Source organism: Homalodisca vitripennis, chromosome 5 (assembly GCF_021130785.1).
Source record: "Homalodisca vitripennis isolate AUS2020 chromosome 5, UT_GWSS_2.1, whole genome shotgun sequence".
Taxonomy (NCBI): Eukaryota; Metazoa; Arthropoda; class Insecta; order Hemiptera; family Cicadellidae; genus Homalodisca; species Homalodisca vitripennis.
Genome location: NC_060211.1, coordinates 105,178,165 through 105,194,069, shown reverse-complemented (window position 1 = coordinate 105,194,069; position 15,905 = coordinate 105,178,165). Strand labels below are relative to the sequence as shown.

General features: G+C 32.3%; 1 protein-coding gene across 1 annotated transcript in view; it reads left to right on the top strand.

Annotated features, from left to right (window-relative positions):
• LOC124362639 (sodium leak channel non-selective protein-like) overlaps positions 1 to 15,905 on the top strand; it is a 71,342-nt gene that overhangs the window by 18,292 nt on the left and 37,145 nt on the right. Inside the window, 7 exon segments of the mRNA XM_046817316.1 lie at positions 583 to 728; positions 1,242 to 1,489; positions 4,219 to 4,440; positions 4,901 to 5,068; positions 7,811 to 8,002; positions 9,912 to 10,049; positions 14,944 to 15,165. Coding sequence (XP_046673272.1) covers positions 583 to 728; positions 1,242 to 1,489; positions 4,219 to 4,440; positions 4,901 to 5,068; positions 7,811 to 8,002; positions 9,912 to 10,049; positions 14,944 to 15,165 — 1,336 coding nt within the window.

The following is a 15,905-nucleotide window of genomic DNA, read 5'->3' as shown; positions in this document are numbered from 1 at the left end:
ATACTTTGTACTGGGTACTCATCTGTCCTGAGAGTACAAGTTATTGCAAACCAAAAGTACCCGGTACAGGTTACTTTTATGATACAGAATCTAACAGTACCTAATATTTCAGATATCGATCATCGCTTTAAAAGTAAGATCAAAGAATCCACCCATTTCCCACTTGGGTCATACTATCATCTCTCTATGTCTTTTCTCAAGGTTTACCAGAATGGAATGACCATCTTTCTGATTCTTCTCTTGACAACCGTGGTTTGTGAATTGTTCTTTGAGTTATTCTGTGGTGTTACACAACTTTTCTATTGTTAAGTTTGACTTTGGTTTGTACAACACCATTACTTTATATTTTTTGACTTTTATTTATGCTTTACTATAGCTTTAGGGATGACACATGAATAAGTGAGCAAACCACATCTTCCGTGGTTTAATTTTGGTATGACACTTAATAATTACAAATGTCTACAGTCATGTTATTCTTTTTAGTCGCATATGAATAATGGCCTTTAAGTAAAGACATTACACAATTTTAAAATAGATTCTTTTGTATTAACAGATTGAGTGTACCATATTGAATGATTACAGGCACATTACAATAAACAGCCTTGCTATCCCGGACACATTTTGCTCAGTAGATCCTGACTCTGGATATCAATGTCCAGAAGGCATGAAGTGTATGAAGTTGGAGTTGACTCGCTATGTAATGGGCTTCAATGGATTTGATGAATTTGGTGAGTGTTTGCTAATGCTTGTTAGTTTGCTATTAGGAAAATAATTAAGTTGTTAATAACTAATAGGTTTTAAGTGCTGATTCATAAACCAGTCAACATGGCTAGCTGTATCGGAGGATTGTCAGTGTTCGACAAGATTTCAGTTATTGTAAAGAATGGTGTTGGAAAGTGCCATCCGTAATGGGTTAATGTATACCATAGCAGATCATAGCTTATTACTTACAACGTTGAAATAAACTGGTTTGTTGAAACGATCAAGAGCTATCTAAAGATAGACCAATCTATATCTACATCTGTTTGGGACAGATTCAGATTCAAGGCAGCCAGTTACAGTACAGTAGGAATATGTTCTGAAAAAATTGAGCACTTTTTTCAAAGATTATCTTTTATTTATTTTATTCTTTCTTATTTATTAGTATTGTGTCAACTATGAGTTGTCTTAAGAATTCCCTTAGAAGCAGAGTGTTTTTTGTAGGAACTAAGTACTGAAAAACTGATTCTCTTTTGTTTCAGCCACAAGTATTTTTACTGTGTATCAAGCAGCATCACAAGAGGGTTGGGTGTTCATCATGTACAGGGCGATTGACAGTCTCCCTGGGTGGCGGGCGGTGTTCTACTTCAGCACAATGATATTCTTCCTGGCCTGGCTGGTTAAGAATGTGTTTATTGCCGTTATCACTGAAACTTTCAATGAGATAAGAGTCCAGTTCCAACAGATGTGGGGCATCAGAGGTCACATGACCAATAAGAGTGCTTCACAGGTAATATACAACTTCCTTTTTTTAAGTAAATAAATTTGTAGGTGTTGACATAAGATTTTAGTTAGTACTTTTATTATAATAATATAATAATTACCAAAAGAACCTTTACAAGATTAATGCTACAATATTATAACTTCTTATTCTTCTGGGGGTTCAAGCCATTTATGATTTCTATTGAATCACGATAAAAAAAAGGAATTGTATGAAAATAGAACATTCAAATATTTTATTACATAGAATGTTGTTATATTTTTGTTTAGTTACTGTTTTATTCTACTTATTATTTCTCTACTGCAGGCATTTCTTAAATTGACATTAAAAACTATTTTGAAAAAGTGGATTTATAATTTTGGTTTTCAATAAAATTTAAACGAAGCGTAGACATATATATTTGATTTATTTTTCACTATTGAATATTAGTTATTCATTTACCTAATTTTTGTAGATTCTACATTTAAATTTATTAACAGAATGAATATGGGACCGTCCTTTAATTATGTAATGCTAAAATCGGACTTTTCAGAACCCCCTCTTACCCTTGTAATGGACTTGTAACGGTAACACTAACCCCTCCTCAATAATTATGTAACACTGCCACCAATAGTTCCATTAATATTATTCAAAACTTCAGAATCAGAATCAGAATATCTTTATTGTCATTTGTCAATATTACAATTGCTATAGACAACGTCAATATAACTAATATAATAAATAAAAATGTTATAAGGCTACTTAGTTTATTTGAATGTCATTAACTGATGTAATATATTGAACCAATTCGTACAGTGTATTTGTCAATTTAAAAAAATGTAACTGTAGTATTAGTAAATACATGACAAAATAAATAGTTGAAACAATAAATTAAATTACAACTAATCAACAACTCCATTCTAGGCCTAAGGAAGGTAACAATTCGTAGCAAAAAATTCTTCAAGGGAATAAAATGCCTTACTTATAAGCCAGTTCGACAGTTTAGCTGCAAATGGTTGAAGTTCTAAGCTTCTAAATGTTTGAGGTAATTTGTTAAAACATTTAATTTGTAAACTTGTGATATAATAAAGAAAATTTAAAACTCCACTTCCACAGTAAACTTATCTGTATCGCATGTAATATGTTAGGAATAAACTACAACACAACCAGATAAAACAACAATTATCGTTGTATTATGTTTTGTTTCATGGTTCAATCCAAAACCACGTGGAGCACCAATATTCTGCTAGCATTCGGTTCATACAGTCAGATACAACGAATTTCAGCACACTGAATTTACGTGTCGCTTGGTATAAATTTCACCTCTCTGCTGTGTTACAGCGTCTGGCAGCATAAAAATTTCTGTTTGTATAGCATGCACTGTGAGATAACGTAGGTCCTGATAGCTAAACTTTTGACCTTTGTTTGCGGTTTTTTCGGTCCATGTAGTTGTTGCCCTTACAACTGAGCGCATTAGTGAAGGAGTTTTTCCAAACACTGTCTATGTTTAGCTCAAGCGTTAAAATGACATAATCAATCAAAAACACTTAACACAAAAAGGTTTAACAAAATACTTTGAGGAGGCATTTAAATGGAGGATTCAGACTTCTTTCCATTTTCTTTTATGGAAGAAAAATGTAATACTAATTTTGAAATCTTTAGGGACAACCATGAACATTTTGTGAATAAATTAAAGCAACTAATAGTTTAGATTTAATAGGTACATAAACCTGTGTTGAAACTCTCCACTCTCCCCCATAACGATGCATAACACTGCCGAAAATCCCCCCTCCTCCACTTGTGTGTTACCTAATGTAGGGATGGCCCCTACGTTGTATGATGAAAGATAACATTTTGCTCTATAAAAATATGTACATTAGTGTGGAAGATGGAAGACACAAAATAAATCGTTTGAATGTAATGAAACATTATATTAGCTGTTGCAAACCATCTTGAATGTATTAAATAACCTGGATATCGATTAGCTAAATCCTCAGGACACTAACCTTTAACAACTGTGGTTAGTATATCATAAAGATACTTTTGATCAGTGCTTAAATCTACTTTTTTGGTAATTTTGGGCCAATTTGTTTCAATTGACTGAAATCACTGTACTGGAAAGTTTTCACAGCTTACCACCATATTTTCTATTGGTCCTGTTATGGCACCATCCAAATGATTTAATAAATGCCACAATGGTAGTTCATTGCTAATAAGTTGGTAGATGAACCATTGTAGTAGTGTGGTGGACTTTAATTCTAAAAAAGTATGACACCAGCTCTGTATTTATTACGATGCTATAAAATCTATATACTAATAACAGATATAAAGTTCAAATCTATAATGTGCATATATAAGAACTTTGAAATGCAATGTCCAATGTTTATAGTTTTTCCTGAATCACAGGTTAATACAAAAAATAAACCATTAAATCTGTTTTTAGATTACAGTGTAGTCTCCAATAAGACTGTAATGGGCCTCTCACTTATTTTGATGTAGAATTTATTGCCCTTTTACTCCTGTATAGTTATTCTTATATAATTTTATGGTGCCTAACGTTTTATAACATTTTAAGAAAAACTGTTATTTTTCCAGTACCTTTGGGGCACCTCAAAATATTAAAAACTTTTTGTTATTTGGTTGTCTATAATAATTAAATACAGCATTTTTGTGGTATTACATGTTCAAATTTAAAAAATTTTCACTCCACCCTAATGAAAATGTTATTGAATGAGTTAAAATTCTATATTTTTAAACAGATTTTAACTGGAGATGATAATGGCTGGAAGCTTGTCACTTTGGATGACAACAAAGACAATGGCTTGGCCCCACCAATCTGCCAGACTATCCTTCGGTCTGCATCGTTTCGGCTTCTCATGATGGGTATTATCTTGGCCAATGGGATTGTAACAGCTACCATGCATTTTGAACATGATGAGCGGCCACGTCATATTTTTTACGAAAAGTACTATTACATTGAGGTGAGCATAAGATACTAAAGTGACGAGAGTGTGTAAACTAGTGAGATAAGTAAGCTAGTTGTTACTTGTACTTAGGGATCTCTATGACGTTTAAAATTTTACAAATTATATATAGTAAATTAGTTTAAAGACCTTGTCATCAAATAAAACTAAACTACACAAGGTAACACAGTATGTGTCATAGCTATTAAGCTATGAAACATACTGGCTCTTTTTAAAAATGCGTTTTGAGTTTGAATTATTAGCCTGGAACAGTTTATGTTATTGCTTCATGGTAGTTTCAGATAATAGTAGCAGATAATGGCAAGGCTCGATAATGACTTATGAGCTAAGACGTTAACCATATTTTAGCGACAAGCATTAAATTATACAGATATGAGTGATTTCTTTTAACTTGTACATAACACTGTAAAAGGGAGACATTATCATGATTAATTTACAATTATAAATTTTATTCTAGGTTGTGTTTACAATATTTTTGGACTTGGAAGCACTGTTTAAAATATGGTGCCTTGGATTCAGGGGCTATTTCAAACACTCTTATCACAAGTTTGAGCTTCTCTTGACAATTGGCACAACGCTTCACATCATTCCTCAGTGTTATCTATCATGGTTGACTTATTTTCAGGTGAGATTACTAAAGTAGAAATGTGTTTGTCTTTCCTTGTTATTACAGGTATATAATGTGTAAAAATATCCACTCCAAAGTTTCATTTTATTTTCGGTACTTTGGGATTATACCGACCACACCCAGACATGAATCGTTATTTGACATTTTGCTTCTACTGATTACTAGATTAGCGTAGAACAATATTTCGTCAATATAAAACAGGAATTGTCTTATCGCAAACCCCTCCCGATCCTCAGACAGAGGTCAAAGTCGAGCGGTCTAGTAGATAACGTGACTGCAGAGTCTCGCCGCCCATTCAGCTGGTGCGTCGCTTTGTTGTACTTCCGTGTTTTACCCCTACATTTCTCCAAACACAAAAACAAACGTTTCCAAACAAAAACTAAACTCTTTATTGAAAAAAAAACACAAAACTTGTTTTTATTTTGATCACACTCCGCCACCCAAAATGCAAGTGCCTCCGGCCAAAGGTGCTGCCGAAGCCCGCACTGATGTCAATGAAAGAAAAACATCCCTCGAGATAGTACCTATCAGTAAAATATCAAATTCTAGAGGGGCTGATCAGAAATATAAATTGAATTGTAATGGAAAGGCAATTATGAACCGTGCAAAAAACTTAAATAATCATGTGATGCCGTGCGGCTTGCCGTAATTGGGATTCTCGAGAAAGATAAGATAACAGCGACAACAATACCGATCACAATACCTGGAAATGCTTGTAAGTTTGTAATTTTGTAATTAAATAGTTGTTTTTTCGTTCTATTATGTTTGTTTCTATAAATTTATATTTTTGAGTTCTTCATAATGGTGTGGTTGGTATAATCCCAAAGTACCTTATTTTCAAATATACATATTTTAAATGTCTCCCCATCCCACCTACATTTTCAGATATTGACTTCGGACTACCACTAAACATTGTGGAGTAGCGAGTATTTCATTTTGTTTAAGTTCATACTACTGGCCTCTATTGTAGATCTGCCATGTTGGAGTTAGATAATATTTTTAAATGTTAAGATGGCGTTATGGTATAATTTCAATGTATTCTTTTGCACTAAACACGATGCAACAATCCATGTTTTAATATTTTTATTTGTTCTTGAGATATTAGTATTTTTTTGAATATTACAAAGATTTTTTTCAGCACATTTAAACTAAGTGACTACTTAAATACAAATAATTATTACTTATTAACATCTTAAATTTAGTTCAGTAGATGTTGAAAGTAGCATCCAACAGATGGCAGTCAAAATGATGAACTTAATCAAAATGAAGTACCTGCTACTCAACATTGATCAGCGATGGTATGGAGTAAGATATCTGAAGAATGTGGAAAAGTGGGAGAGGGGGACAGATAAATAAATGAGATACATTAATCTCTCGTACAATTTTTGCTGTTTTTTGGACATATAGTTTATATGAGTTGAAATATATTTGACTATTTAATATATAAAACTGTGTGAATCTTTACACAAATATTGATACTCATTTTGCTTCAAATAATCACTAATTAGTCATGAAATCAATCCCAAACAATAATAATGTTCAATAACACAAGAAAACAACATTGTAAAATACAATAAAATGAAGTTTGAATCAGCTGTTGAAGATACTAGCTGACAGGCCTTGTTAACTGGTATATAGATTAAATAGGCAGGTACCACACAGCCAGAAAATCTATTCATGGTACCACATTTCTGATTGACTGAGGGCTTATACTGCAATATTAGTATCAAAATATCATCTGTCAAAAGAAATTCATGTGGTTATTCATTAGTTACATTCTTTACAATTTTTGTTAGTTGCAAGTGTTAGCATGATGTAACCACATTTGCCATATTTATCATGATTAATTTAATTTATTGAAAACTGTGTTTATGATACTCATAGACTCAGTTTTCTTAATTCTTTTAACTTATTAACACTTTTTATTTTGTATGGTATCTGACATTATAATTTTTTAATACAATACAACTTTTTATTACAATTTAGAAAAATTGAACTGGAGTGAAATGTTTACAAATCAAAGTCAACAGAATTACTACTAGTTTTGGAAGTACCAATATGAAATTGAAAAATCTGATATTGATCTCATGTACAAGTTGCCGGAAAGTAGGGTCCCTAGTTTCCTGTGAACTAGGCTGGATACTTCAACACGAGAGTGCATTGAAATCAAATCTTTGCAATGACTTTCCACGCTATTATTTTTTTCTTTTAATTCTATGCTAGCTGACACAATATCTATTGTAGAGGAAATGTTATATAAAAGAAAATCTAACCAAACTCTATAACTACGAAATTTTAACTTTGATTATTCCTCTTGTTAACTATATTAATTTTGTGATAATTGGATAATATTAAACTTCTTCAAAAGTTACATAATCTGAGAGTACAAAGTATTTTGTTTGATGTATATACATTTCTTAGGCTGTTGATGCCACTGAAATGACAATGTGATGTGACGAATATTCAGCCAATGTCAATTCTAGGGTTGAAAAAATTGCTAGCTGCTTGGACATTTTTCCAGCTAACATATACAATATGTATAATTTCATTATAAAAAGTAAGGGCTCTGTGGTGTAGTGGTGGTATGCTCGCCTGGCAAGTGAGAGACCAGCTTGATTCCAAACGGAGCAATTAATTTTTTGTGATCCAGTCTTTATTGAAAAACCATTTTGAAATACAATTTAATATGTTTATTATTTAGTAATTGGGTTTGTTGATTAATAATTTTGTTTGTTGCAGGTTTTGAGGATAGTACGGTTAATTAAAGCATCACCAATGTTGGAGGATTTTGTGTATAAAATATTTGGGCCTGGAAAGAAGCTAGGGAGTCTTATAATATTCACAATGTGTTTACTTATAATATCTTCCAGTATTTCCATGCAACTTTTTTGTTTCCTGTGTGATTTCAACAAATTTGAGAGTTTTCCAGAGGTACATAAAATAATCTTATAAGTATTATAGCATAGTGGTTTAGTAGATAAACAGTATGCCAAAATTTTACATCACAAAACAATCAACCTTTTTTACCTCTGAATAGCAGCTTCAATAACTTTCTTTATAAGAATGTGTTTAGTATTAGTACTGTTATTGCATAAAACATGACTATAAGGTTATCTCTAAATAAATAACTGAAAATATCAACTCATACAAGGGCGGAATGCAAAGTTAAGGGCTTCAGCACAAAGTTGTAGTGCTAGCAGCAATCCGGTTAGGTCAAATTTCAATGTGACTTTGTGTTTTATTATCAAGGTGTTTGAAATAGCTGACATGTGTTGTTCTGCTTATGTCATGTTTTAAAAATTTAAAGTTTTATTTTTCTCAAATATAGTCATAACTGAAGAATGATCAAAGGTTGAAATGATTCAAGTAGTACAGATTGCTGTCTTATCAAAACATAGGTTTGATATTCCATTGGAACTGATATGTTTGGTGTGAGGAATTTGTCAGCAAAGTGGGTGCCACATTAGCTGAATTCAAACCAAAACTGAAGAAAACCAAAAAAGATTATCAGGTCTGGAAAAAATTTATATCTTTTTCACCAAAACCTCTCCCTGGATATAAGGTTGCCTTAGTGATGGAAAAATGCATGAACTGAAGCTAGAAATCGTACCACATGCACCAAAATTTCTGTACTTTAGCAACCATCAAACATCTGCCTGTTTCCAAATTTAAGATATTCCACAGTTGGAAAACGTGTAAGTCAGAACTAAGATGAATGAAACGGCACATGGTTATTTTGCAGACTTGGATAAACACTTTTATAAAGTAGGGATCCAAGCATGGAAGCATCACTGTAGTAAGTGTTACCCTTAAAAGTTGAAGGAAACAGGATTTTTTTCAGAAATTTGATATCGTTAGTGATACCAAAAGAAAATCAGTAACACTACGTTTCGAGATCTGCAATCTGATCTCCTCCTCAGGCGAATGACTAACTTAAAATATAACTACATTCCAGGTTAAAATAAACAAATCATACCACAGCATTGTGACAAGCATAAGTCAGGAATCTCAACAACCATGCTGTGTGTCTACTCCATCCGTGCACTCTAACTCCAAAACATGCACTAAAAAAAGCAAAAACAGAACATTAATTATTAAAACAACTACAGAATACAGGTCACATTAGGTCTGCATTTCCACCATCAAGTTCTAGGTGGAAAAATTTCCTTCACAATCATTCCATCGTCAAGAATAAACTTCAACAAAAGACTTAATAGGTAATAATATTAAAAATTGAACTTGAGTGACATGGTTCAAATGTATCATATGTAACTTAACTTTGTAACAATTCTCTACTTTCTGTAGGTTTTTAGTGGAATTATTTTCAGGAACTGACTCTTGTTAATAAAATACTGTTTAATATTTCAGTAATCTAGAAAGTATTATACTGAACTGTACCAGTATTATGTGCAAATTATCATCAATAAATTAAGCATAGATATAATTTTACAGTTATCCTTTAATATCATAGTCTGTATTAAATATTTAAAGTTTCTTGTACAGTATATTATGGTCAGAAGACATATTACAAATTGTTTTATTATTTAATAAAATAAGGTAAAAAATTAGTTCAATGGTGTATGTAATGTATAAGTGCAAATAACTGAAACTATTTGTTTCAATGATTTTGGTCTCTAAAGTGGACAAGGGTTAAATCGGTTTCAATTCGAAGGTTAAATCCAACTTCAGATTTGTTATCCATATAGAGTCTTATCAAAACAAAATACTATAAATAGTATATCATTATCAGAGGTTTTAAAACAAAGAATTACTGTATTTGCAAGCACTACCTATTTATTGTATTTCATAAATAAATTTTGAAGATAAAACACTGTTTTAGGCCTTTATGTCCATGTTTCAAATTCTTACCCAAGAAGCCTGGGTTGAGGTGATGGACGAGACAATGTTGCGCACAAGAGAGACGCTTGCACCTTTGGTGGCTGTGTACTTCATTTTGTATCACCTTTTTGTGACACTTGTAAGTAAATTTGTTGCCATATATATAAATTTTAATGATATATGAAAAGCTTTATGTTCATCAAATGACGTGAGAAGATAAGTTATTTTTTTACTGCAAAATATTATCTGTAGGCCTTGGTTAATGATTTAAAGCAGTTGTCTAACTTCCCACAGAAGGGCCTTGTGATTCATTCTGGCTTCAGATTTGTCCAAATCAAGCTCAGTAAAACCTTGGCTTCAGATTCATCCAAATAAAGCTCAGTTAGACCTTGGCTTTAAATTCATCCAAATCAAGCTCAGTCTTGCTAGAAAGCGAATCGCTGCTATTGAGGTCCTCCAAGAACTGAGTTTTAGCAGTGTCACTGGCACAGTTGAAATCTATGTGATTGTGGATGCATCCATTAAACCTTTGGACCAGGTTAATCTCTGGTCTTTGAAAAATCGGCTACTTTTTTCCCTTTAATACATAATGGCCTTTGGAATGTCCAACCTAAACAGTACAGTGAAGCAACCGACTTTTCTACATATAACATCGTTTCAGACAAACATGACTCCATATTCCAGGGGTTAAGTCTATAACAGTATCAAATTCCAAACACTGCATCAAGAGGAAGGTAAACTGGAGCTGAACTCAACGTTCACATTAAGTCAAACCTTCCAAATATAACTGTGTTATGTGTAAAACATGTTTAAGTTATAAATGAATTAAAATAACATGTCACTCCCTGTAGCTGTATCCCAGTATACTGTAAAAATTTATATTTTTATCTTCACCCATTTTTATTTTGACCTGTAAACAAAATTACCTAAATTTCCTACGTTAACAGGTTTATTCCAATGTTGGGCTGTCCAATGTTGGTAATTAAATCACTTTAAAGTGCTGGGCTGTTTTGAAGCAAAATACATGGTTTCTTAAAAGCCATTTTTTAGGTACAAATATACATTCAAAGATCATGTGTTATATATCATTCTTTTCAGAAAAACATGCTTTAGAAAATAAAGATAATTCTAAACACTTACTACACTCTCTAAAAAAAGTCTTGATGAGTAGTAGATATTTTTTCTTTTCTTTCTTTTTTAGATGGCGAGGTTGTAAATGTGTTTTTAAAACATGGTTATAAATATTTCAAAATATAAACATTGTTTCAAATTTCATAGTGAACAATAAAAATGTCACTTTAAAGCCTTTCGAACAAAAACTACACACACAAAATATATATATACAGGGTGAGTCAGAAATATGGTAAAATATTTCAAAACATGATTGTAGAGCTAAAAATAAGAAAAAAATGTTATATAAAGGTAAGTCCGGAAACGCTCCATTACTGAGTAATGGCTGGCGCAAGATTTTGCTTTGTTTTCAGTTCACCTGGTGAAATTAAGTGATTCTGAAAAGTTTTGTTCTTACTTTTTAAGTCAAATAAGATGGATATATAAGGAAAATCACCTGAAAATTCAAATAAAACCACTCTAGAGGTTGTAGTGTGAACAGTTTTTGAGAAAAAGTATGAAATTTGCCAAAAATCTAATAACAAAAATACCATCTTAAATGTATGAAGTTGAATAACATTGTCAAATGTCTAATAAACAAATTGTTTTTCCTAATACAGATTGTAGAGAATTTAATTCTGAAAACAACCATAATAAACAAAGTTAACTAAATGTGTAAAAAAGTTATGAAATTGACTCCTTACGTATTACACTACACAGCCATGTTTTGCTGTTTTATAATAAGGAATGAATATCAGATTGGTAACAGCTGGTAATAATTAATTATTTAAACAACAACTGTTTAAACATTTTTAAATAATAAATAATCAGCTTGGCATTTATTATTAGATGACATAATTATTTCACCTCATTGTTGAACGAAACGGCAAACTGTAAAGATACTATGTGCTTGTGTTAAGTATTTTAACCAGTTATTTCCATCCATTTTATTAGTGATTTTGCGTTGTGTGTTTAATTTATTACAAATGGAAGGTAATATTCATCTCTATTCAAACTCTGATTTAGAAGACATGCATTTTAATGTATGGTTTGGGACGCTGCAATAGTACTTTAGCAAGACGTCTGTCTAGCAAGAGAACTTTCCTAACCGCAGGTGTCAAAGCGCAAGATTTTTGCCACTGTTCATCAACGCCTATCTGAAACAGGTTCTTTGAAGTCTTCGGAGCATAGTGATGCAGGCATTGCCCGATCATGTAGGACTGTTGAATTAGAAGAGTTGGTTCTTAATAAAATTTCTGATTATACTGAAAAGAGCACTAGAGAATTGTCACTACAGTTCAATGTCAGGCAATCTAGTATTCGGAGAATACTACACGAGTACCAGTTACACCCATACCACTTCCAGCATGTCCAAGCAACTCCATTTTCCAGCAACTCTTTTGCCACAAGACTACGCTCCCCATGTTGTTTTTGTCGATGGCTTCTGTTAAAATGTGCTGATCCGAACTTTTTAATACAATTTTGTTTACCAATGAGGCGCAATTTACAAGAACAGCTATCATTAACTTCCATAACAACCACATTTGGGCAGACAGAAATCCTCATGCTATCAAACCTAATCGCCCACAACATCAGTTTTCAGTAAATGTTTGGATTGGAATCTTAGCAGATCATTTTGTCGTATTCGTGCTTCCTCCCAGGCATAATGGCGTGGTGTACTTGAACTTTTTAAGAGACGAGCTACCTAACCTGCTTGATGATGTACCTCTGAATTTGTGCCAAAACATGTGGTTTATGCATGACAGGGTACCTGCGCACTACTCTCTGTTCGCACTACTCTCTACTGGCTGTTCGTGGACACCAAAATGAGAGTTTCACAAATCAATCGATAGGCCGAGGTGGACCAGTTTCATGGCTAGCCTTTAGACTTTTTTACCTTTGGAGACATTTAAAAACATTAGTTTACTCTTCCCCAATAGATACCATTGAAGAACTCCGATTAAACGTTTCTAATGGAATAGAAACCATTAAGCAGACACCTGGAGTTTTTGAACGGGTCCGAAATTTGATGAGAAGACGCCTAAATGCGTGCATTTTAAACAATGGAGGTCATTTAGAACATCCTTTTTAATCTTCCAGTGAGACTAAAAGCGATTGTAGATGTTTATTGTATTTAAAAATAAAATTTTGAACTAAAAATGTTTATTTTTCACCAGCTGTTACCAATCAGATACTCATTCCTTATTATAAAACAGCAAAAGTTTGCTGTGTAGTGTGACACGTGAGGAGTCAATATTATAACTTTTTTACACATTTAGTTAACTTTGTCTATTATGGTTGTTTTCAGAATTAAATTCTCTACAATCAGTATTAGGAAAATTAATTTGTTTATTGGTCATTTAACAATGTTATTCGACATCAAACATTTAAGACGATATTTTTTTTATTAGATTTTTTGCAAATTTCATACTTTTTCTCAAAAACTGTTCACACTACAACCCCTAGAGTGGTTTTATTTGATTTTTCAGGTGATTTTCTTTATATATCCATCTTATTTGAGTTAAAAAGTAAGAACAAAACCTTTCAGAATCACTTAACTTCACCAGGTGAACTGAAAACAAAGCAAAATCTTTCGCCAGCCATTACTCAGTAATGGCGGGTTTCCGGACCTACCTTTATATAACATTTTTTTCTTATTTTTAGCTCTAAAATCACGTCTTAAAATATTTTACCATATTTCTGACTCACCCTGTATATATATATATTATATATATATATATATATATATATATATACAATTTATATATATATATATATATATATATATATATATATATATATATATATATATGTTTATTTTGTTCTTATAGCCCTATTTATATTTTTGTAAATTTTCCTTAAGCCGAAATATAGAAACTGTTTAATTTAAATATTTGAAGATTTCTTATTGAAGATTAATATATATTTACATTTGACTAAAGAAACTTAGTCAGAGTCATATTCTGATTGCTGTGCTACCCTCTTCTCTGCCTCCCCCCACAGGCTTCCTGAAGTGTTCTAAGGCACTATAGCAACCAGGATGAACACCACAATCACATCCAGGGCACCAGTACTGACTACGTGTTTGTTCTTGAGAAGTAGAACATACAATGCACACACGAAGTTTCACACCATTCAGTCACACCAGGTTGTGGGCACCATCTCCAGCTGATTGGCGAGCGCGGCAACAGCTGACAAAATCAGCTGACTGTTGTTTTTCATTCTACTCAAAGGCTTACAAAATAGAGCCAGTGCTTAGAGAAATCTCTCCTATGTTGTACTGTGAAAATTATGGAATAATTAAATAAACCGTTTTACGGTAATTTAACAAATCGACCATATTGCATAGTGCGATAGTAGCACTTAGTGGGTTATAACCTGACATGGGGCTCTAGAGACCCATGGCTTACCATTGTCTCAGCCTGGCATAGAGGTAATGGTAAACTAGAGGAATGATTTGTATGGTGAGTTTAATCTAGCCGTATTTCCAATAGACATTAAATGTATCATTCAGCATTTTGGAATGACTTTTAATGCTTTTTACACAAAAAACATTTTTTTACATATATAGTGCTTACAACAATATTAAAAAATACCTACAACATATTAAAAAATCAATAAAATTACGTGAACATTATGAACGTGTTAAATTCTATAGTCCACCTTGGGAAATTGTCTCTACTTGTTCTGTCTTCAGGGAAATTATCTTAAAAAGCTATGATTATTATGTAAAAGCATATTTTCCCAAACTCACATTTCACCACTTTAAGTATGGGTATCATTTCTATCAAGTGTTGATTGCATGGCCATCAGAAGTTGCTTATCTTAGCCCACAGTATAGTGTTTCCAAAGTTATAGCAATATTATTGCATCAAACGGTCATGTTTTCTATTTGAAATATTCAATTATATTTTTGTTTCCAGATTGTGTTGAGTTTATTTGTAGCTGTTATTTTGGATAACTTGGAACTTGATGAAGACATAAAGAAGCTGAAAACAACTAAAATTTCGAGAACAAAGTGCTGAGAACAAAGTGCTGAGATAAAAGAAACTCTACCTTTTCGTTTAAGAGTGTTTGAGAAGTTTCCAGACAGCCCACAGATGGTGTGCTTGCACAAAATACCATCCGACTACATCCTTCCTAAAGTAAGTTTTACTTGGCCTCAATACCACGTTGTTATGGTTTTGTAACTTGTATTAATTAGATTAAGTTATTAATTGCTGTTACAATGTGTTGATATGCCCATTTAAACTTGCTCGAAGGATATTGACAGTTATGGGATTGGAAAATTAAATTAACACAAACCAGAATGGTTGTAAAATGCCTTCAGGTCTGCAACTAATATTTGGATAATTCATAACATTCTGGAGAATATTTTTGGGGCAGTTGTATAAATTACATGACCAAAACTATTAGTAAATTATTTATGCTCACTTGTCACTCCATATTTCTACCACAAAACTTATTTTGTATTCAGTTTATTCACACTATTCTGACATAGCTGGGCAATGAGCATTGCATCAGTTGTTATATGATTTGTATTTTTTTAAATCTCAAACAGTAAAACCAAAATCTGTTACGTAAACCTTAGTGGTCTAAAAGCCTATGTTATGTCCATAGAGCCAGGAAGCCACAAACAGTGATTCAACCAAAAATTTATTTTGTCAGATTTATTACTCAAATGCCAACTTTTGGTATATTTAATGTAGATATTACCAGTCATATTCTTCAAATAAGAACAACTATTTTACATTTAATCCTCTAACTGCCCATGTTGTAATTTCTTTATTAGCAAGCCTAATTTGGGCAATTTGTTAGAGGTTTTAAGCTAATATAAAATACACATCCTTTATTAAAACCTATATTTGTTAAACATTTTTCATTT